This window comes from Anser cygnoides, chromosome 2 (genome assembly GCF_040182565.1).
Source record: "Anser cygnoides isolate HZ-2024a breed goose chromosome 2, Taihu_goose_T2T_genome, whole genome shotgun sequence".
NCBI lineage: Eukaryota > Metazoa > Chordata > Aves > Anseriformes > Anatidae > Anser > Anser cygnoides.
Window position 1 is genome coordinate 140,968,844 of NC_089874.1, and position 25,159 is coordinate 140,994,002.

The 25,159-nt window shown below is 35.7% G+C and overlaps 1 protein-coding gene across 4 annotated transcripts in view; it reads left to right on the plus strand.

Annotated features, from left to right (window-relative positions):
• VPS13B (vacuolar protein sorting 13 homolog B) overlaps nt 1-25,159 on the plus strand; it is a 481,062-nt gene that overhangs the window by 142,015 nt on the left and 313,888 nt on the right. For all 4 annotated transcript variants that reach the window (XM_048068672.2, XM_048068671.2, XM_048068670.2 and 1 more), the window contains 2 exons: nt 11,885-12,019; nt 12,905-13,078. In XM_048068672.2, the coding sequence (XP_047924629.2) occupies nt 11,885-12,019; nt 12,905-13,078 (309 nt within the window). The remainder of the gene's footprint in view (nt 1-11,884; nt 12,020-12,904; nt 13,079-25,159) is intronic.

The window sequence follows — 25,159 nt, forward strand, 5'->3', positions numbered from 1 at the left end:
GTGAGATGCTTCTACTAAAGTGACTGCTGAAAACTCGTCTACGTAGCAGAGAAGGTTGAGAAATAACACAGAATGCCAAAGCTGAGTGAAAAGCAGAAACACTTCAAAAGAAGTTACTTCTGCTAAATGAGTATAGGAAGTCTTAATTGTTGTTACATCCTCTATTTAAGAAGTGTATTTAAGACCAAAAAAAACCCACCAGAATTCTGCTGGTTGTGAGGAAATATGTTGCAAAGATGGTCTAGTTATTTTGTGTCAGGGCCAGCTCTCTTATAGGATATCACTTCAAACAGACTGCCGCCACTGCAGGTTGCAAACACACAATTGAAGGCTTCTAGTTCTCAGCTCATGCACAGATGTCTTTCAATAAGTTTAGCCAGTAATTTCTTCAAATTGCTCAGTTTATCAGCAGCACATGTCATCAATCCTGGTGTGGTTGCTCAAGTCAAACTACAGAATCCTTAGCTTACAGACACAGCTGCAAACAGGTGAACAGGCAGAAAGTAATTTGTGCAGCTTGGTGGCTGTCAGACAAAAGACAGACAATCTGTGTTTAAAACAGATTGCAGGCCTTGCATGAGCCAGACAAAAGGGATTTCTACAACTGCAAATAATTCCAAGGTTAACATATTTTCCTTTCTGCCATTAGGTGATTTGTTAAAATTGGAAACAATGAGCATTATAAATCTACACAGAAACTAGAGATAAGATGAAAGAGAAAAACAGATCACTAAATAAGTTTACATCCTTCTGTTGAAAAGCATACAACTGGCATTCATATAGGCTTCTTTTGTATAAACTAAGTTGAGCTGCAATACCTATATGGATATTCAGTACAGATTGCAAATTACGGTAAGGACATCTAATTGGCAAAAGAAACAGAGCAGTTAAAAATGCATGCTCATAGTCACGTTCCTCTGTATTAAAAAGTTGACTTTTTTTTTTCATTGGTAGAAGAAAAAATTGTAAGCTTGTCAGTTGCCTGTACTTTGTTAGTACTTACTTTTTTGTGTGTCAAAAATTCTACCTAAATTTGGATTTCGCTCTAAGGTACTGTGAAGATTTGTCAGGATTTCATTTTAACCTCTCTATTTCCCCAGATATTACAATGCTGGGTAGATGTATCAAGTTTTAGTGTAATAAGTATTTCAGAATTAAAATGTGTTACAAACAAACTGTAGTGCTAACCTAATAATAGTAAGTTAGAAAACATATACGTCCCTAGTCACAGATATTACTTCTTCATATGTATGCATATAGAATATCTAATCCTTCCACTTCTCATGGGCTATGTAAACTTGCTTTGACCTCAAAACTTCTTCAGCAGTGTTCCATGAGGTACTAATCAAGCTAATGTAATATAGCCCTTCTTCCTGTTTAGATCAGTGAGTAAGTACTTGCGTGCAATACTATTGACGGGTAATTCTATGCTTGGTTTAAGTTGTTCTGGCAAATTTATTTTCTGCATTATTTAAAACTTATCAACCTAGAGGTACATGGGTAGAAGAAGATGCAAAGACTAACCATATACTTTTAGGTAGTATCTGATTCTGTGCACAGAGGATAAATCAGTCTGCTATGCATGCTATTTGAAATGCATTGAAATCAATATGTTTCTATGCATAATATAACAATTTTTATTACAACGAATTCATGAGTACAATTGCATGATTCCAGTTAATTATACAAAATTGTTTACACATTAATTATTTAAATTGTTCTCTCAGAGTTCACCGTTGCTTTTCAAATGAAAGAGCAGCTGACTGAAAAAATAGTATTTTTTTTATTTTGTGGTCATACCTACTTTACATTCTTGACTTTAGTATTAATTTTCTTGTAATTGAAGACCACTGTTGTTAGGCTATTGAAAGTTTATACTTTTTTTCAAAAAAACAGTACTGAACAATTCTGCAGGGATACCTTACGCTGAGGTTGTGGTGAAGAATTCCTTAAATTTCTCAACTAAAATAGGACACAAGCATGTGCTTTAATATTCTGTATTATGGAAATATCTTCTTAAAATGCTTTTTGATGACAAAATGCTAACTCCAGGATTAAATTGCATCCTTAACATATATTTTGTTACAGGACTTGCCTTGCATTTGAGTTTTTTAAAGTACATATCTAAATTGGCAGTAAAATTTTTAACGTCACATAAATTAATCACACTAGTGGAGATTTTCTATTCTTTGGCCAGGGAAGATTATAAGATAATTAACTTCTCATGGTGACAGCACGTCAATTGGTTATGTGGGGTGTATGCCACGGATTGTAGCCTGACATTGTTCGGGTGTTAGCATGTAAGTGCTTCATGCATTCACTGTGAAGGTGAGATCATCATCTTTAAAGGATGGTTTTAATTTGTGTTGCTGAATCAAGTGGATACTGTATTTAAGGAAGGGAAAAAAGTGTACTCATGCAGGTTGCTGTCTGCAGTCCAAATTGCTGATCAGAGAGTCTTTATACACATCGGTAATGTGCTGTGCAATATAAGCTGAAATATATTCCACAAGGGAGGAAAACGGAATAGGTTACATACGCTGTTCCTAAGTGCAATGAATATAAAACTCCATTACTCACTTTAAGCAGGTGCTTTTTATATGAGGCTTTAAAGAAATATAAAACTGCTGGTGAAATGATTGGTTTGTACAGACACGACTTAACTTCCAGTACTTTGACCAGATAAAGAGGCTAAAAATATTTCTACAAACATTTCTTTAATGATTTCAAGGATTAAAGGTTAATATCCTCCTGGTGTAAGAAACTGCCATTCCAGACACTAAATGTACTGTTTCTTTTTAAGCCCTCTAGTAGTGGCAAAGAATATTTAAAAGAAAACAAACATTTTTACTAAATTTAGAGCATTGTGTTTTTTAAGTTTGTATCCTAAACCATGTATATTTAAATTGCTGGAAGGAGCACGGTGATACCATAAAGAAATGCAGTGAAATACAGAAAGCAAGTTGTCATTAAATAAGAACGATATTCTACTTAGAAACAAAAATCTTCTTTAAAGAAAGTGAAATCTTGTCATCCAGGCATGTGGAAAGCTACATATGAGGGAGTAGCCCCAGGTCTTTTTGTTGTTTAAAGCAGCATATATTATCTGAGAATGAAAAGAATGGAATATCTAAACTGCTCTATATAATACCAATTATTTCAATATTACCAAGCATTCAATAATACCAAGTATTTCAATACTTTTGTATGTAATCTGTATCATGTTTTACTTTCCCATCCTGTCTGAGTTAGTCTTCTAGATTTTCCTACTTTTTGCAGTCAGTGTCCACAGGAGATGATGTCCATCTTTTAACCACATCACTGTTGGCTTTCTTCACCTAACTGAAAGATGTTAACATTCTCTTTCATTTCCATGCCAAGCAGCTCAAGAAATCAAACAGTTAATGATTATACCTTAGATGTCAGCTGTGGATTATCTTTTGTTAATACCATTACTGAACACCTATGTTCATTCGAATTTTTATAAACCTTTGCTGTTTCCTCGCTTGAAGAATTAGTGTCCATCTTCTTCCTCAATTTGATGGCCTTTCTACTGGTCCATAACTGTTCTGTCCAGTATGCAATTATCTCAGATTGAGTTTATGACAAATTTTAGTCATGAGATATTCTGTTTGACATCAAGCAACGGACCAGGTGTCATGTTGGGTTACTGGTAAGCTTACAACCATACGTAGGTGAGATTTAGCACTTCTTCTCTTGCATAGTAGGTATGTTACATAGCACTTTAAGGGTTGGACCTGCTCTGGTGAATGAGGCTTTTAAAGGACAAAGGAATACAAGCCCATAGGAAACCAGGCTTTATTAGTTTTATCATTACCAACTAACTTATTTAAATAGATGCATGTTAAAGAAATGAGATCCACAGAAGGTGAAGAGATCTGAGATGAGCTCTGGTTCTCCTAAGACTTTGTTCTTTCGCCCTACGCTTTGCTGTCCTAGAAGGCTGTAGTTTTTTTTTTTTTTTAGTAACTAGAGAACAGGGTTGTAAAATGCAGAAATGCAGATTTTGTTCTAGAGCCTATAATACATGGCAACTTGAGGTTAGTGTGTTTGAAGATAAGGCATTTGAACTGATATTGCATTGAACTTGAACTAGTCTTAATGGAAAATCAGAATAGAAAATGCAGTTCAGGTTATGTGTGGTCAGGTTAGCATATACACATGAGAATATGCATTTCTTGCAAATCAGTTGAAATTTCACATGATGTGTTGGACTTGACATCACATACAGCCAAACTACTATATTTGAAAGGGATAGAAGGCACAGGTGACCGAGATGAAAGCAACTGATTGTGAGTGCATGCTTCCAAGCAAAGGATGTGTTTCTGGGGATGGGAACTGTAAGCTTTTACCTCTGTCCACCAGCCTGTCTTTGTCTTTTTGGGGATCTTACTTCAAGTATTTTGTGGTGAAAGTTTCTCAAGTTCTTATTGCATCCTGGAAGCATTTGAGTCAATGTCATTTTAGCGTTTGTCTACTGACTGTGTATAGATATGAGTGTTGATAGAACACACTTTCTGAGAGTTAAGGATTCAGACTGACCATATTTTTGTGTTTTCTTGGAAGAAAAAAGTTATTTTAATGCATTAACTTGGGTTCTTACCATTTGTGTCAAATGATACAGTAGTATCTGAAATGCAGCTGTTGAATCCCGTAGAAAGGAAAATCCATCCTTCTCTTCTTTTTGAACCTTTAGTTAGAATCACAGGAACAGAGCCACTAAAGCCACTTTAGTCTTGTGTCCTGCCCATTGTCATGTTACCACATCCTAAAATACTTCCTTCAGTTAGCTTATAGCTGGCAATGCCTGAATTACTTGACGTTAGGAATAAAAAGGTTAAGGAGGCATTTGCCTGAAATTAAACTTCTCACAGCAGGGTTCTAGAGCTGTTTGCCATGCTGTATATTTAAAGCTGAAAGGGAGTTTTCCTTCTCAATTTCGATTAACAAAACAGCAGTCAGGCTATGCATGAATTGTATTTCTATACCCTAAACTGAGGATGTTTCAGGATGGTCGTTGTCCTCTTGATAGGTTGTGGTAAGTCTGCAAATGTTTGCTGGCTGGTGCATGCACAGTGGGTAAAGGGAGTTCTGGAAGGTTTTGCAGCCCTGTGATATGTTGTCAGAAAAGTTTGTTGTTTTTTTTAATTGTTTTTTAATTATTTTTTATTCCTTTTATTAGCTGTTAAGTTCTTATATGAGCAAAATTAAGGAATTACTTTATGTGACTTAAGGCAGATTATCAGTGATATAGAGGTGCTTCTGACCTAGAATGCCTCACTCAACATGTTATTCCTAATATTCTGTTATCTCCCTAATGTTGATGTTCAGTCTTTGAATCACAGGTTTCTTATTTCTCTCACAATTTTGAAGCAGGATTTCAGGAAAATAGGAAAGTTTGTGCGTTAAGGCAGATGGGAAGCTATATGAAGGCCATCGTGTAGAGTCTCGAAACTGAAATATAGCAGCAGGGTTTTGCCAGATTTCATCGACTCTTCCTGTAGGTGAAATGCTGTTGTTCTTTAGCAATTTTTGCAATATAGTAATCTCCATTACTAAATTGTGTCCTATCATTTATTGGTCCTGTGCAGCCCTGGGAGCTTCCTAAGGCCTGTGCTATCGCGGGGAAAGACCTGTGCTGTTTAGTGTGAGCTTAAGTGTGATATCTTGCTTGGGCCTGTTCCTAGGTTACCTTGTGAGGGAGACACTTCAAAATGTCTAATACCTATATTTTTTAGGACAGGTTTCTTTCAGATATGGTACTGTGGCAGAAGCACAGGCAGTAGAAAAGCTGTCCAAATCACCAGACATTAGAAACAAGTCTATGAGACTCCTCTTGTTGTTCCCCATTAACTCTAGAGAGATGTGGGGATAAAATAATTTCTTAGAATATCGGTACGTCTACTGATTGGCACTATTATGAGAAAATAAATAATTATATGAATCAGAATAGCACTAATATTGCCAATTAAAGTTCAGTTAGGAAAAAAAAGATCTGTAGTGACACTCGCTTAAAATAAGCTGTCTGAATTGCTGTGTTTCAAGGAAGAGAGAAAATAGTTTTATGAGTGTGTACATTAAGACTGCAAAATGTGGTCTGCAGATTATGATGACAAATTAAAAACGTGGAATTGTGAACACAGTAAAGATGTTTGAGGAGTTTTAATCACAAATACATAGTTTTTCCCACAGAAAATAAAAAAAAAAGACAAAGTTTTTGTAACCTGACTTCTGCATTTTAGAAAATTTATTTTTCTGTTTATTCCAATTAAAAAGAACATACACCAAAAACACAACAAGAAAACACACCCAATGTTTTCTTGTCTGGTGTTCTGTTCAAGGAAACAAATAACAAAAAATGTTTAAATTCCCATGCTGCTGCTGTCTTGCTGCGATGAAGAACATGGAAGCCCATGTTCCCCTAATGCTTTGAACGTGACAAGCAGCACCGACACCAGCTAGAGCTGGTCTTCATGGCTTTAGCTATGTTTGTACTGCAGGCAGGAAGGAACAAAGTTTGTTTTTAACATCGAGTTCCTCGCAAAAGCCATCTCTAACCTAGTCGAGTACAGACTTTCTGAAGTCCTCATTGAGGGCCCTGCTTAAGCAGGGGCTGAACTTAACACAAATGAGTGTCTTCCATGAAAAAGTGAGGTTTCTGTGATGATTTAATTTATTTATTAGCTGTTTTGTATTAGTCATATGAACTTAAATAAAAGTTTCTGTGAAAATAATTGGAACTTCTTTTTGATTCCAGTAAGACCTAGGCCTAAATGTTATTTCATTTGGTTAATAGTTATTTGCTTTTATTCATGGATTGATCTTTTTACTCAGTTTGAAATCATTTTGACATGTATGTGACAGTCTTTTACTATATCATGTTGCCAAACCATAGTTTATTGGTACTTAATGCTTTAAATATTGCAATTTTTCCTTCTGAGGCCATAACCTAAATATGGGGAGAACTCATGTGGAGCTGCCTCTAGAAGTTTTAGTCATGCCTTATTCATTTCCTATTTCATATTTTGCAGTTCTCTCTTTTATGATCTTTCTAAAGAATTATTTATTATATTTCAGGGATTTGGGGGCACATGGTCCTGACTCTTGTCCCAGGAATCAGTAACATACCTCTTTTGCTGGTTTCTTGTCTTTTCTATTGATCACTTCAGATTTTCTCTTGGTTTTCCTACAATCATTGCAAATTCCTTTTATTACAAATGGATTGGTAAAAGACACATAGGCTATTAGTGAAAATCACTAATTAGATAATTTTTTAAACAGGTCTTAAATTAAATTACTGCTCAGAATTGTCATCTTTGTCAGCAGAAGTCTGGGCTGATCTACAAAGACACAAATGTGTTCAGTCTTCAGGTATTTTGTTCCGTCCATCTTGCACATAGAATGTCACCCAATGCAGGGACTTGGGGTAGGGGTTTGGGGAAGTGAGGACCAAAGCTCTTATCAGAAGAGCTCTTATCAAAAAGATGTGAATACCTGCTTTTAAAGTGTGTGAGAACATTCCCCAGTGACATGATGCTTCTGTGCATGTTTACAGAGCAAAAGGACTCTTTAGATTTTAAGTTAGAAAACCTTTCTGTGGATTTTTGAGTTCTGCAGCATGGAAAGAAGAGCTTTTTAGGCCTTTGGTGGTGTGTTTCTGTGTGAGATATTCTGATCTGGCTAAAATAGATGATGTTTGATCACCAAGTACCAACGTGGTTAGATATTGGGAAGGTAAGGTGGCTTTTATCGCAAGTAGTTTTACAGTGGGCAAGATATTTCTAGTACAAAAGTCACACAAGTAGAAAATTTTCATTGTTGTTTGGAAGTAGCCTTGGGTTGTATTTGGTAGAGGCAGGTATGCATATCTCACTGTTTCCATAAAGTCTTTGTTTATCGTGTCCCTGATGAAAATAATAAGTGAACTAAGGAAAACATGAAATGCACTGAAAAATAGACATGGTTGCTGTGTTCCCCATTTTTTGACTACACTGAACAGAAACTTAAGTAAATCATGGTGCTGTTTTTAAAAGTGTGATTCCAGAAGAGCAACTACAGCATAAATACTACACTGTTGTCATAGACCTCAAAAATAAGCCTTTCTCATGCTTAATTTTCAGGATCTTCCATGAAACTGAATTTAGATAATGTTACTGTTTGCAATAAGAGAGCTGGTTTGCCTGCTTCCTCTTTGAATTCATTCTCAATGTCTTAGTTTAAAAAATAAATAAATAAAATAAATGTGGAATGTTTATCTCCATACTAAATTTGAGTTTGAAGGTAGATACTTGGTGCATTTCTTATCTAGGAATATTAACATATTCCTGCTGAAACAATTTCTTGAGAAGACTTCCAGAAAGTTTATAAGTGCTACAGGGGAGGGGAGCCCCAGTCTTCACTCATTTAAATGTTTACTTTCTGAAAAAAAGTATTTAAGGAACATTTTAGCTGCGTATACAATTGTTGAGACTTCGAGTATAATGATACTGTCATTATGGAAGAGATTAATGAGGAGGATATTTGGGAAGAATTGAAGGTGGAGGATTGGAAACTACAGATGGCCAGAGGCCAGATAGGTAGGAAAAAAGGCTTCTTACTTCTGTGTGGGACGGCTTGCCAATTTGACAAGTTCTGTGAAGGGTGGTTCATCGTTTCCCCCAGATTTTCTGCCGTTGAAGAAAATGTACTGTTTCCCTATTTTAAACCTATTCTTTATAAATGGTTCACCAAAAATTTATTAATTTTTTTATTAATTTATTAAATTATTTTGTTGTGCTTTGAAAATGAGATTGGAAACTTGGCAAGGGGAATCACTTTGGGGTCAGGTGGATTTTTGTCTTTGTGATGAAAGTCTAGGTAGCCATCCGAAGTTTTGTATTCTTTACTGCATGCTCTGCGTAGGATTTTAACATTCAGTAGATGGGTTTTCTGAGTATCCTTCAGCCTAGAGCTGTGAAAGCTGAGCAGAATTAATTTTTCTTGTAATTCCACCCAGATTACTGTGGTGTGCCTTGTTTATCAGGTGTAAAAACAGAGCAGGATGGTGATGCCATTTGATGTCAAAACGATGTAGAAAAGGGGAGATGTGACTGTGCTATGTCACAATAGTTGCCTATGTTCTTTTCAGAGTTGAAATTTGCTGGGAAAGTATTCATCCTATCCCTCTAACAGGTGTTCTGAAAATAAATATCTTATTACTCAGTTACTTCTTCATCATGTGCATTAAAGTTTAGTCGTTAATCACATAATAGTTAATTATATGAGCACATATTGAGGGTTTGTGGGTTTCTTCAAGGCCAAGCCATTCAGCATTCCTAGCTTCCCGTTGTTATCCCTAACTTCTGGCTGGGTGAAAATGCCCTGGCTACTTTAAGCTGTGCTTTGTGGTTGTTGGGAATATGCTGATGGTTTAGGTGACGGCAAATATACACCCAGATTCTCATGAAGATTATAGAACGTCTCTAATTATTCTTCTGTATCTTGCTAAAATCCAACAAGTCCAGAAGTTACTTGGTAAGGGAATAGGAGTGATCAGAGACAAATAGGTAGCACAGTCACATGAAACCTTTTTTCTTGTTCTTGGATGTGATACCAAAACAGAGTTCCAGTTATGCATGTAACTTACATGGAAAGTTTTAGCCTCAGTACCTACAGGTTGTCCCTGGTAATTCATCTAGAAGCAGACTTCATGATGGAAAATACTTAGGTTTAAAAGTACTTAATCTTCCATGGTGAATTGAGAGGAATGTATCAGACATCTCAGCTTGTATTTTGAGGCAAAGAAGAGCTGATGAGAGATGGATATAGCATGAAGCTACCAGTTCAGAGAAGACATGAAAAATTAGGGTCAAATCGTGAACTCCAAATTGTTCTACTTCGAGTGTACTCTTGGCTGCTACTAACAGTATTTTATTATCTTTGCTTTGGAATAGGCAGAAGACAGGAAAAAACAAATATTTGTTTTTTTTTTCAACACAATGGACTGTGTTTGCAGGTGTGTAGGAAGTACAAGGAGGTAGAGCCAAGACTAGGAAATGCCTGAAGACAGCTACCTGCTTTTGACAAATTCATGCATCGTTTCTGATATAAAACCTTAGATGAAAGGGGATTTTCAGCTTTAAAAAAGGCTTGCCCCAGGCAAGATTGTGTACGAGGGTGTTTTCAGGAGACTAAAACTGGTGGCTCATCTTTTAGACTGAAAGCTGATGGGGTGTTATAGTGCCAGACATACAAATGGGTTGCAGCGAGCGTTCTTTGAGCCTGAAAACTTCCTGCATCACAAGTTAGGAGAAGGCTGGACACACCTTGACCACAGGAAACAGGTTAAATTTTGATAAGAAACTGTGTGTAGAACCAACTTGCCCGTGTCAGTCTGTTATGTGTGTCCCTTTGTATGCTGTTTCTCTTCCTACCTTGGAAATTATTTTTTTTTATTCAAAATTTATTTTAACGTCTCTCCAGAACAAAAAATAGACATAAAAAAAATGTACGTCCAGAACATAAATATATGGCACAGATATCCAGCAAGAAGTCTGGTTACTGAATGATTTTATGTGTACTACCAAATACATTTTGATGTTTAGGAACTGGAATAGGCACAGTGAACTAGGCCCAATTATCAGATTTAATCCTGATTTTTTTTTGGTTTGTTTCCTACCAATTTTAGGAATTTTTCTTTACTAGGGAAAGGTTGAGGTTGTTATTTTGGTGACGTCTTTGAGAGATTGTAAAAAACTAATGAATTTGTTCTTTAGAGCAAATATTATTTAATGTGTTCGTCTGTCTTGACATACATATCAAAATGCTTTTTAATTTTTTATCTGATATTCTGTAATACTTTCCTTGCATAATCATAGAATTTGTTCCAAAATCCATGTTACATATGTAAGGGGATGGTTCTGTAATTACACTAATACTTGCATAATTAAGAAGGTCTTGCCAATTTTTACTGATTCCAAATTCCCCATTACTTTTGCATGGGGGAAAAAATAGTAAAAGTGGTAACTTCTGTTAGTTTTTCCTTTCATGCTACTTACAGGTGTTGAAACTATTTCTTTCTCATTTGTGAGTAAATTTATGTATTTTCTTTTTTTCCGATAGGTAGCCCTGTGCAGAATAGGAGGGCTGGCTTAGTCTCTACATGGCACAGGGCTGTTTTGTAAGCTGCCCTCTAGATTGCTGCCAACATATCTCAGTCCTGACTTGTAACATCCCCTGCTGCTGCAGTTCTAGGCAGCTCTTCAGAAGTGCCTGCCAATGCAGTGGTTTGTTCCAAAGCGTGTGGTGGTTTTCTGGTGTGCACAAATAGGGGCTGAGCAAAGACCACCAGAACTTATTTCCACTTGTGACCTAAGGCAAGGTTTGAACTCTAGTTTCCGACAAAAAACGGCAAGCGTGTTGGCCTTCTGTGCTCTTCAGCTGCTTGGATTTAATGCTTTCACGTTGCTACTGAGTCAAATGTTATTGTCTAAATGTAAGCTGAAAACACTTAGTCATTTTAAAGTCCCGAAATGAAAGGGTCATAATAAAAACATGAAAGTGAATAGTTGAGGAGGCACTTATAAACTGAAAACAAAAGTGTATGTATGTGTATATATACGTATTTATTATTCCAGTGTCTAAGTGGCTTTGTGTGTTTTTCTCTCTGTATCTACATATAGTTTATGTATGACTTGTTTGTATTAAAAAAATCTGTATACAGTGTTCTCTCACTTCCAGTTAAAAACTGCGAATCACAACAAAAATGCTATAAGAACATCTAAGGTAGATAATTAAAGTATAATTAAGTTTAAATGCCTTGGTGAAGGAATATAAAAATATTTAAATTCAACAGGCTAGTACATTTGCAGTTTTCTTTTATTAGGTGTGAAATCTAAGAATCCCCTGCCAACTCTTGAGGGCTCAATCCAGAATGTTGAATTGAAGTACTGCAGCACATCATTGGTCAAATGTGCCTCTGGGACCGTGGGATCAATAAAAATTTGTGCCAAAGCCCCAGGTATGTGCAGCTGGACCATGTAAAACTTTATTGCCTGTATAGGAGAATTGGCCTTGCTTTTTACAAGGAGAGTTACTGAAACAAGAATTTACTCATTGTTCCTATGAATCAGAGAGGGGTTTTTGTATTCTTTTTAAAAATTATTATTATTATTATTATTATTATTATTATTATTATTATTATTATTATTATTATTATTATGTGTGCCAGAGGGTGATCCAGCCTGGACTTAGTATATCCAATGTTGACACTGAATGAAAAAAATAGATTTTACTTTTTTCTTCTGAGATAAAAATGAATCCGAAAGCACTGAAGAAACTGGAGTAGAACTGCGTTTTCATATTACACCGGATATTTGCATTTTGCTTTATTTAGTAGTCTAATGTTGTGTTCTGTTTATTTTTTTAATGTCTCATTTCCCATAAATGGTACAAGTATTTCACTTGAGAAGTTTTTGAGGGTTTTGTGATAAATTTATTTTCTCTAACATTTTTTTAAAAGTATACAGCTACTTTTGAAATCAGTGTCTATGATCTTTATGTATATATCAGGCAGCTAGTGTTAAGAGCACTAAAAATGGAGTATATTTAACTCTGAATTGAGCTCATGATGATATTTTAAGATACTTTTTTATAAAGTTGGGATGGAAATTACTATCTTAAAGAGAATTGATTACTTTATATGAAATCCTCCTGGATGTGAAGACATTTACAAGATAACATTAAGGAAGTTGTTTAATAGTTTATAAGTGGTTGATCTTTCTATTTCCTTTTTTAATTCTGTACTTATAACGTTAATAGATACCCTCTTTGGACTAGTGAATTTTTATAAGTTGAAAATTATCTTGTTACAATAAAAGCTGAAGAAGTCTAACCTTTATCTTAGGTGATGGTGGAAAAGAGAAGCTGATTCCTTTAATTCAAGGGCCTTCTGACACCAGAGACTTACACAGCAGTAAATGGCTGAATGAGAGTAGAAAGCCAGAATCTCTCCTAGCTCCAGATTTGGTAGCCTTTACAATCCAAATTCCACAGTATATGGACTACTGCCATAATTCTGGTAAGTGCAAAACTCTTGTTAAGCTGGTATTGCATTACATTTACCTATCCAATGTAATTTTCACAAGAGGGGCTTGATATAAAGTGTGCCAAATGCCAAAGTATCTTTTTCACATACCGCACACATAATAACTTTAGCTCACTATGAGACAAACACTTAAAGCAGCATTTTGATCTATGTCCTCTTCAGTAAGAAAAGCTTCATTGACTTTGGTTGCCTTTTAAATAAATTATGCAGGACCTTTTGTAATCATTTTTATTTTTTGGGCAGGATTGATACTGAAAATACTTTATTCTTTCTTTCCTCCATCTAATAATTTGAGCTTCTCTTACTGAAGTTGACATAATACATTGAAATTGATGCACATAAATTTGCAGGATAATTTAGAAATACATTAAGAATTAATTTATCATAAAAAATAATAAAAAGGTAATTTTTAAGATGCTTGTGGGTGTACATTTGACTGTTAAATTTGATGTTGTAGTGGATATATAACTGAGAAACAAGATAATATTTTCAAGAGATCTGGTTGGATAAATTTAAAGATGTTGACTTTGTGGGCATAAATAATCTTATCAAACAGTCTTATGATTTCTCTAGGCTTTAAACATAACATTGTTCTGTTTCAAGCAACACTGACAATTTGAAATCTGTCTAGTTTAAAATAACTATAATATAGCTTGTGGAATACACATGGATATAAGTTCTGCTGTCAGTATGTTGCATTTGGCAAATCACATTAAAAGGATTGTCCTGTTGCCGTGCTAAGGATCGAATGAAAAAAAAATAGAGAAATATTATAGGTAAAGGAAATCAAAAGAATCTGTTGACCCCAGTATTATCAAACACAGAAAGAGTTTAAAAGTATGCTTTTCTCTATTTTTTTATTTTATTTTTAATGGTTGTTGAATGTCATTACCCTGGGAAGCCAGGGTGAATTTATTACCATCTTCGTAACTTTTATGTGCACATATAAGCAAAATCTTCTTTTCTTATGCAAAGTAAATATTTGTAAGCACTGTGCACTCTAGCAGTTTTTAGGTTATTTTCTCAGTAACAGTTCTTGTATGTTTCTTGGAAAGTATCATATTGGAAATATTTATGACACTGTTTTTATAACAATTACCTTAAGTTCTTGCCACTAAAACATTGCCTAAAATCAACTCATGATTCAACAGTTTCCAAATTATTCAGATTCTTTTTTTGGGGGGAGGGAGGGGACAGGAAAAAAGTGATGAAAATCTGTTGGACCTGCTGTCTCACTTAAATAACTTATAAATGTTCATAATAATAATACTTATTACTGTTACTGATTATTGCGTTTTCTGCTATTTTTGAGAATATGTTCTTAAAATATGTTAAAAAAAAAACACCCACATACCTATATTATAGAATAATTGTAATTGTTTCTGCTCTCAGTGACTGCATATATTTTAGCTCATCAGTATAATGGACAGTCCAGTTAGCTCGTAGAGCATATTTGATAGTTTGTGACAGACGATGCCTAAGAGAATTAAGACAGCAACAAATGAAGTGCGGTTCAGAGTTGTATGCAGGAACTTCTAGAGGCCAGCTAATAACACAGCAGAAAATTGGTTCCTAATAGACAAATGTCTGTGGTACCTATTCTGCAGATGAATGGAGATACATTTTTAAATGCTGAGATTTTAAAATTTACTGCACCACCTCCCTGGTGCCTCAGAGTATTGCTTCTGCGTACTCCGCGATAGTTTGATACCCTGCACAGCCTTGCTCTATAGCTGTAGGTTTGTAAGGTGGCAGGCAGGACTGATTACAAAGAGGCGAAAACCGATGGATTTGTTCAAGCTTTGGTCCCAGTAAACGTGGAGAATGGTGTACTACAAATGATGGTTGGTTGTTTTAAATTCAATAAAGGAATTGTGTTTAAATTATCTCAGGTTCAATACAAAGGATTAGGGAGTTGATTAAAGCCTTTGCTTTCAAATACTTGCTGAAGGAACTGAGGCCATTTAACACAGGAGGTGTGGATATCCTTTTCATGAAGACTATGAAACTACATGGAGAGGAAAACATGAAATGATTTGAGAGCATAAAAATGCTTTTGCTGTCAGTTGCAGTCACTTCTGGGAACTAAAGTTATACTGAATAATTTGACAGTAAATTCAATTTATGCCACAGAGGAATAAAGCTGTATTACAGGAGATGATGTGGCAGTACTGAAGTTGTGCTATTTGAGCCATTTATCCTAATAATGTTAGATATGAATGTCTGGAATAGGAATTTAGACTGCAAAGGTGAGCAAAGAGAATAGTGCAACCTGCTTGTAGAAAAAATGAAAAAAAAAAAAAAGCTATCCATGCAAGATGAGAGTAATTACTTAGTGTTGTTCCGTATTATCAGATTGCTAGAGATAGGGCCAGGGCTGGCGACACAGAAAGAGCCATTTAGCTGCTACACTCAAGAGACGTGTGGCTTCTGAAAGAGCTAAGGAGGACAGCAGCTCCAGTTTGGTGGGATTGACTCAGATGTCACCTGGCACTCAGGTAAACTCGGTACCATATACAGGGATTCAGAAAACCTGGCAAACATGATGTCAGTGAAGCTGCTGGTCACACTGTGCAGTAGGGAGAAGGGGTATATTGGAACTATACAAAGCTTTAGAGCTGCAAATTAGCCACCACCTTTAAAAACAGAATAATATAATGTGCTTTTCTGGATAAAACCAAGAGAAGAAACTGCAGAGGAACTTCTGGGTACTCTAGCAAACAATAGGACCACAACATAAAGAGTTTATGGAAGAATCTTGGAATACAACACCATGTCTGTTCAAGTGTTGTTTTTTTTTTTTTTTTGAATTTGCTTATATAAAAATTAAGTGAAGGAAGAGTAACTAATGAATTCCTTATGCATCTGTAAAATTGAATGGAAAACAACTGGGATTAAAATCAAAGCAGTTGTTTAGGTATAAAGTACCGGGGAGGATGCTGTGCAAATGGCATGCATTCCCTGAATAATTCAGGGGGAGTTTACCTGGAGAACAGGTAGGGGATCTTATCTCCTCTTGTTGCAATCACCTACTGCGTTGTACCACTTTTATCGTATGATCCAGAATGACCCAGACTGCTGTGCAGCTTCCTTTTACCTCTTCTGCAGGTGGCCCTGCAAAGATGCGTATACAGCAGTGTGTATTTAGAATTGGATTGATAAAGCATTTTACGCGACTATTTTATTTCTTGTTGGCTACTGAGAGGGAGAGAAAAATGTTATGATTCTAGTAGTAGCATGCTGCATAGAGTATAAGCAGCAAGGAAGAAAAATATCTTTATAAAATGTTATCCCAAAAGGGCAACATTAAAGTGCACTATATATAGCACCTGCAGGCAAAGTAGGAATTACGTATAACAAAAACGCATATACAGGTGATTATTTAGTAACAATATTTTATTGTTTGCTGCACCAAGTAGCATTAGCACAACCGAGAACTGATGTTAGAGGAAGTATTTAGGGACACAGGAAATAAATATAATTCTGTTCAGTCCTTAATTATAAGTCTGCGTGCTAATGCTTGTAATTTTGGTTAAATTTGTTATATGAAAAAAAAAAACACTCCAGGAATCTGTGTGCACAGTTGTAAAAATGAGTGGATGTGATCCCCAGTCTTTATCTGAACTGCAGCATATGCAATATGTGTGAGAGAGGAGATGATTACACTAGCCCCAGGTTTGGGAAAGTCGTCTTACTGCTTCTCTAGAATAACCTTGGATTTATTAACCCTCAGAGCAAGCTGCAGACCTTGTTTATTTCACCTGGCCTTTGAGAGAAATAGAGATTTCAAAATGAATGTGGGTGTTAGTATTTAATTATGGGCAGCTGTTGAATAGACGAGGTGAGCTGATTAAGCTCTATTTGGTTTGCCATATTGAATAATTGTGAGTGCATGCATAGCCAGTATATGGAGAGCTTTATTAAATATATCAAGAGGAAATGAAATTAAAAATAAAATGAATAAAGTTTTCTTTGAGATCCACTTAAACATTCAGCAATGCAGCAGTGAAATAAGGAAGTAAATAAAAGTACCAGTATTAATGTCATGCTCATATATGGTAAATTGATGAACCCCGTGGATGAAAGTAAAAGGGAAAGAAAGCTTATCGAGTTTGTGTGAAAGCTCGATTAAGAGTGAAGAGCAAATAGTCAGCCCAGGAGAAGTTTATTCCTCATTTAAGTGCTATTTTTCTTAAGCTTCCAAAGATTTTTGGATTATTTTCTCCCCTGTAAATTTTTTGTGAGTTTAGATAAGATTGCTTCATTCCCTCCACTTCGCCCCCCCCCCCAAAAAAAAAGGAAAAATATTTTTGTGCAGTGAAAATATTTTTAAACGATTAAAGATATCACAGCCACAAACATGAAAAAAAGTGTTGCAAATGTTGTACCAGCAGGAACATATTTTTTTTTCCTATCACAAATCATATGATTTTATATGCTAGAGCTTATTTGAAAGGAGGTAACATTTTTTACATACTTTTAAAAAATGTATAAACAGCTCTCTATGCCTCCAATTTCCCATTTCTTACAGTTAAAAACAAAACAGAACAAAATCTGTCATTAACATCATTAACATCTTTTAATTTATTAAATTTTGACTGCTTAGACTGGGGATACTGCAGAGTCTGGATTTTAAAACTAGAACAGTGATTATTTTTTTTTTTTAAGTTTTCCGTTCCAATTTAAAGGAATGCTTGTGCTAGTAAATAAAGAAAACTTGTAAAAGAGTATTTCTAAACTAATTTTGATGTATTTTGGAGCAAGTTGACACAATGAATGAGTAAGAATGCTGAATATATTGCAGTAATTAAAGACAATTCACATTTGTGGTTTGGGCATAAATGTGTAAAAATTATACCCATCTATCTTATTACATTTCCTTTTCTCTCCCTGAGGATTTCACTATGTACTTTATCTGTAATTGTTGCCAGTTTTCTATCAAGTTCCCACTGGGCTTCTGGTGCAAAAAATCTTATCCTCTCGATGACAGAGCTTGCCTGAATGATTTCATGCTCTTAGCATTTTTGTTCACGGGAATTAGGGGCAGAATGTAACTGCAGCTGAACATAGCATCTATTTTTGTAATTTTGAAGTTTAGACTCTGTTATTGGAACTAAATGAAGAGATGCAGGTGTTCCCCAGTTCAAATCCCTTGGGATTTTTTGATGGTAGAGTCTTGAAAAGAAAATGCATGTGTTTCCAGAGTCAAACAGCAGCTGTGGACAAGGATTTATGTTTTTCTCAGAACTTTGGGATTTCAAAATGTTACATTTAATCACATGCACAGAAAGGAGAGCAAATGTTAAAGATGTTACATATAAAACTAGGGGACTGATCTTTTTACCATACCAACTAGTTGTGGGAATAGAGGAACAAAGTGATCTTTAATCTTAATATGAACGATTTCAAAAGGGTTATGATAGTTGCCAGGACTCCGGTCTTTTGAGATCTGTGCTCTTGCAGCAAACAGCATTGATATTGTCTTAATTACGCCAAAAATCTGGCTTATTCACATATTTGGCCTTGGAAAATATGAATGCTAATAGTGTAAGCTACTGAAAACACAATTTTAACGTCATACTTCTTTTGGAGTAAGGAGAATTTAAATTCAGATAAGTGCACAGTTTTAGAAGAACTTTGGTGGTGGTGGTGTGTAGTTTTCAAGGTCAGATTAAAAATTTGCAGTTCAACTGCCTCAGCCTGAGAGGGTAAATTTAGAAGATTTCTGAGTTACAAAACTTGTGGGCAGAAGTATTTTGTGGTAGTGCAACCGCTCTCTCAATTTTGAGATTAGTTGATCATCCTAAACAAAATGTCTGACACTTTGTTGACAAAGAACAAGATATTTTTTTCCTAATGAGGAAGGATGGGTTTTATTTTCTAAATTAATGTGTTTTAAAGGTAGTGTTTTAGAAATTGTATAGGGCTGGAATTAAAGAAGATGTTCACCTCTAGACAAGGTTTTGTTCATGTTAAAAGCTTCTGTTTAATGGTGATGGGTAATTGTGGCAAAGAAGCTGGTTTCTGTCATGTGAATCAATTTCTCTTTTCTCAGCTTCCTCATTGAAGGTACAACAAAACAAAAAAATGTACAACAAAAATGTAAAGGTTTTTAGCCCTGGAAACTAACATACCAAATAACATAAGTTCAAGTGGAGGCAGCAGATGGTGGTACTGGGTGGTTTAGGAGGGAGGGCGTGTGGGGAAGAGCAGGATAATAACAGCTGAAAATGTAAGTTTTAGTTAAAACTTATCGGTAAAAGTAAAATCCTGTTTTTAAGCGCATTTACCAGTTTGTGTGTGCTCTGTCCTTCCCCATTACCCCCACAGCCCAATATGTTGTGCACAGGTTAAGTATCAAGTATTTTCCAGACCTAAACCACCCTTTAGCTACTGTCTTATAAAGACCCCAAACTTACTACTGTTTCTAAGGGGGGAGTAAGAAGCACAGGCTGTTACTCTACTGGCTCCAGTTAAAAATTTCTTGGCCATGAGAGGAGCATCAGGGAGGGACATAGTATTCACAACTAACTAGATTAACATTATTTCCAGGGGATTGCATAACTCCAGCAACTGGTAGTAAGTTTTGGTTATAGAAATGCAATTGCGCGCTGCGGGAATGGAATAAGGCAGCTTGTTCAACTTTCCATCAAGGAACTCTGCACGTCTTCTTCGTGGAAGGGCTGTTTTCATCTCCCCCTGTGTTCTGTTTGCATTCTGCTTCTCTCAACGTGCCATAAATCCTTCAGCAATGTATGCCCCCTTGACTTCTGAAATTGTGACTGAGTAGGATTCTGAAATTTGTAAAATGATACTGGAAAAACAATCTTAAAAAAAAAAAAAAAAGCTACACTCTGTCCTCTCAGTTGTTAGGAAGTCAGCCCGCATGGTTAAGTTCTATTTTATTTCAAAGCATGGCTGACTTCAAGTCGTGCTGTTCAGCTGTGTTGTGAAAGTCAACAGAGTAAAAGCGTTATCCAAAGTGCTTTTGCCTTTGTCCAATTTCCTCTTCTTAATAGTATCAGTTAAGTGTTTGGTAACCTGGCAGAATGATATCAGAACTTGGACAAAGAAGATGTGGACTCAACTCCAAATAGCAGGAGTCTGAGATGTTGCACTACAAGGTCTGGTGAGCAAGGGAATCGGAAGGTGTGATCCTCTGCTGCGTTTACACCTTTTTCTTTAGAAACGCCTTGCTTGACTTTCTCTTTGCTTTTGACTCTGGATAACAGCCTTCTGCCTGTAGGTACTGGAGTTGATTTTATAGTTCCTGGGGTAGGAGTTTGTGCTTCAGTATTGACAACTGCTGAAATAACTCCTGAGTTGTGGCTTATATGGAGTATGCATGATTAAAAGTGCATAAGGGAAATGTTCCTACCTTCTCTTTAACCAGAAAATAACATAGAAAATACTGTAAAACGAAATCAAAAACTGTTAATATTTTTTTAACCCTGTAACTCATTAAATGTGTAAAAGTTAGAGAGTGGCAGATAGGAGGTTATCCCTGCAACCTTAGTTTGTGTGTATGCATGTGTGTGCCACAGGATTTCTTTCCACAATCTGGCAGAATCAAAGTATGAAGACTATGCGAGTGTTTCATATGGCCACCAAAGTCATATTTAACACTTCGGGTATGGAAAAAAAAAAAAAAAGTGGGTTCAAATGATAACTTCTGTTTCCAAAAAAGTGTAGGATAATGTTTCTGACCTCCATATACTTATGAAAATACATTCACCTTTTCCACTTGTGGCATCTGGAAAAGCATTATTCAGCAAGGCGACTAGATACTTACTGATGGTGCAGAGATTTCTGGAAATGTGACAGGCATATGCTCTCAGCAATTGCTGACACACAGCTTTGGACACTGAAATCTGTTTTTAATTGAGAAAATATATGTTGGCCAACATATTGGGATAGCTCCTACTCATTTTGAAAAAAATGCCATGGGATCTTTAACTTCCATTTGGATGCTTCCCAGACATGGGCATAAGGGACTGTAACTGTTTACTTTCAAATGGTGTTTAAACCGTTTCCAGCTTTTATAATTGAATTATATTGCTCTCACTACCACTTTTGTGATGTAAATGGCTCATATAACATGGCTAATTTTTGTAACAAAATGATAAATAGGTATAACTGAAAAACAGTAGACTTTGGTAATAAAATATAAATGCAATTTGAACAACTCAGTTTCTGTTTTTCCAAATTTTAATAACAATTGATTAAATAACATGTTACTGAACAGAAATATTTGATGAAAAACAGCAGTATTTCCATTATTTTAAATGCAGAAATTATGAAGTAGTTGAGCCCAAGGAGTAATCACATTTGAAGTGTAATCTCAATACATATTTGTTTCTAAATATTTTTTTCCCCAGCTATTTTCAACCCTGTAATAGGTTAAAAAAGAAATGCCAAACAAATAAACAAACAAAACAAAACAAAACAAAAAAAAAACCAAACAACAAAACCCAGCATCAACAAAAACAAAACTACAGATGACCCATTCCATTCCAAAGTCTCACGTTCCAATTATAATACACATAAATGTACCAACAGTCTCACTTACGTGTTTTGGGATGCAGTCTTAAATATGCAGAGTGACTATTCAACAACATTTTTCTCTCCCACCCAAACATTACTGTCCTGCAGTTCCCACAGAAATTCATTTTCATGATGCTGCAAGTAGCCATTTGCAGTCACAGTATAAAGTTGTGCTGTTACCACTTGGCTGAATAGTTAGTTTTATGTAGAAAGAAGCAATTCACAGCCAGGATTAGGCAAAACAAGTTAAAGTCTTAGGAGTAAATTGATTTTTTAATTCAACTAGATAACCCCAGTGATGAGCTAAGCCACATTGCTACAGTTTAGCGAATTGAAAATTATTTTGAACAGATTAGTTTTAAGGTCTCCAGGTTGCATTAAATAAGCTTAATTTCCTTCATGTGCTATGAAGCTTCTGAAAATCAACATTTATTTTTATCAAAAGTCTGCAAACCATGTAGAAATGAGTACTGCAGAAACCATTAGCCACTTCCAACCTTTAATCACTTCTGTGCTGTATGAGCTGACTTCATTTTCCTGTTACCTCTGGAAGCACTGAAACAGAACTAATACGTGCAAGCTACCTGTGTATGTACTTGTTGTCTATGGTGGCAGAAATACTTTAAATTAATACAAGGAAAATAGTTCATCATGCAACTTTTTTTCTATTTAATACCTCAGTTTATCCTACATACATGTAATGAGAGCATTTAACTATGAATACTTCTATATAACAGATTTCGAAGTAGTACAACTTCGACACAAATACTGTGTATCTAGTAACTACTAAGTTTACAGTACATTTTTATTAAAAATCCCCCTCTGAGTTATCTTGACATTCTCTGTACTACATGGAGATCTAAACTTACTTGAGAAATGCAGTGATAACATTATACTGGATATAGTTCAATTAAAATTCAGTATTTTTAATTCTTGTTTATAATCTAATATACATTTTTAATTAGAGGAAAAGACACGGTGAAAAATGGAAACGATTTGTTTTATGAATTTATCTGAATGAGAAAATTCTAGGGGTTGCCCTAATCTTGCAGCTGGTTCAGTTAAGGTGTAGAAACATTTGCCAGAGAAAAGTAATTTGCTGAGTCCGGAGTTCCCATTCATTCTTCTGCTGCTAATTGTTGATACTGAGCTCCGCTTACAGCACAGCAAATCAATGCTAAGTCTGCTTTTCCTAAGTGTTTTTGTAATTGCTGATGTCTTTTCAAGATGAAGTAAATAGATCTGAAAAAAAACCCACTGATTTTCCCCATGAGTTTTATAAAATTGCTTCATTGCATCTACAAACAGAAGAGCAAATCATCTGGGGGCTGTACTGTCTTAATGAGAACATCGCCTGGTTATGCACGCGTGGGCAGAGGAACGGGTGCCCTAACAATGGGAACCGAAAGGATGGGGAGTCCCAAACAACTGTGTCAGCTCTTAATCGTCCCAGTAAGAGCCTGCCTGCATCTGTCAGCTCTTCCACTTTTAGCCTCTGTGCATCATCTGTCACTGTACAGCTTCGTGGGCCATTTGCCTGGGATTGGTGCCAAGCTGCAGAAGTAGCTTTGACTCGGCTGCCTTATGTCCAGAAATCTTGGAATAACAGCCTGCTGCACGTGGGAAGATGGACATGAAAGGGGTCAGACCCATCGCAGTTCGAGCCACAGCTTTCTGAATTTCGGTGTTGAGATCTGTCACACCAGAGGGGGAAAGTGACCATGTTCTAACAGTGAGATTCAAACCCTAGATGAAAATAAAGTCTAATCCTGAAAATTAATTTTAGAGTAATAATCTGAATAAATCAGAGGCTATCTCTTCCCACCCTACCCCCCACCCCTTCTCCCACAAGTGCTTGTGTTTGTTTTATTTCTGTGGCAAAACCACTTAAACCATACAGAAATGTTGCTTAAATACAGTGAAGAGTGTAGCACTGGTATTGCCTACCATAGCTTTGGTTTTGTTTGTTTCTCAAAAGGGAGAAAATAGTGAAAGTTTTGTCAGAAGAAACAATTCTCATTGGAAAAATAGAGAAGATATAATCAAATCAGATGAAGCATTAAATAGAGTGTCTGGTCAGGCACTGGGACGGATTGCCCAGGGAGGTGGTGGAGTCACCGTCCCTGGGGGTGTTCAAGGAAAGGTTGGACGTGGTGCTTAGGGACATGGTTCAGTGGGTGACATTGGTGGTAGGGGGATGGTTGGGCCAGGTGATCTTGGAGGGCTTTTCCTACCCTAATGATTCTATCAGTGAGTAGGGTTATAGAGTGCATGTGATGGGTCATCACCTCTGGATAGTATTTTTTTCAGTTCTGTATATGTCCATAGCATAGAGGGTAGTTCTAATCAGACATAATTAATCATCTTTCAAATAAACTGGACATTCTGTACTCACTGGGCTTTGCAATCTTATATGCACAATATTTTTGATATTCAGTGTAACTTTGTTCATGTTTGGTTATCTATTCAGTTGAAATAAATTCATAGAAGAGAACGTGAATTCTCTTCTCCCTCTAATTTTGAGCTTTATTACAATGTCCCTGCTGAGATAAGAACGGGAATTCAGTATTTAGTAAATCTCTCTAGGTTGTGTGCTGAAAATTCACAGAAGAAAACAAAAGATGTTTAATATGTCAGTATAGTATTCAAAATATATTTTAGCCCGAGCTCTGGATTAAAACTATTCAGACATTAAAATTATAGCAAAATGGGTTTTGTATGTGTTTGATAATAGACTCATTATTAAAGGATGAGCTTAAAATTAATCTATTTTATTAAATTTGTGTTTTAATTAATTATTGTAGTAAAATAAAGTTAATCTACTGTATTAAAATTTATTTATATTAAAAAAGATATAACCTATTGTATCAGAGCTTTTAAACCAACTTTAGGAAAACTTGCCAGATAAGGAATGGTCTTCGGTATAACTGAATTTTCTGAAGACAGATAGATGTAGTTTAAAATGCCCCTATCAGTGGAAATTTACATGTTTAATGAAATAAAAATTCAGTGCAGAGTGCAGTTATTTGATAAAACTATCTTTAGTTAAAAATAATTAAGGAATATTTGATTGCATTTTGGAGTTTCGAAGCAAGTGTAGTAGTAGCAACATAATAATCTTAATAACAGTGATTGTTTTTAGTATAAGGAAGTTTGAAGGCAACAAAATAGTTTTGCTTTTTTCCCTGGTAACATAGCACAAAATAAGTATAATCCTGTGAAAGGGATGACTTAACACAACTGTTGATGCACTTCAAGTGAAACATCTTTATCAAGTTAATACAAGAAGCAGTCATGCCCTACTTGAATTACTCATTTATAATGGCTGAGCAGCAGCCTGGATGTGGACTTTGAAATCCTGGGAAAATAAGATGCATGCATGCATTCAAATGTCTAAAGTCTTTGCCGTAGAGCAGCTGTAAAATGTTGAAGTGAGATGTCAGCTACTTACTGGTGTCTGCGTTTTGAGACTGAAGGGTGATGCGATTATTTAATTGCTAACCAAGGTTA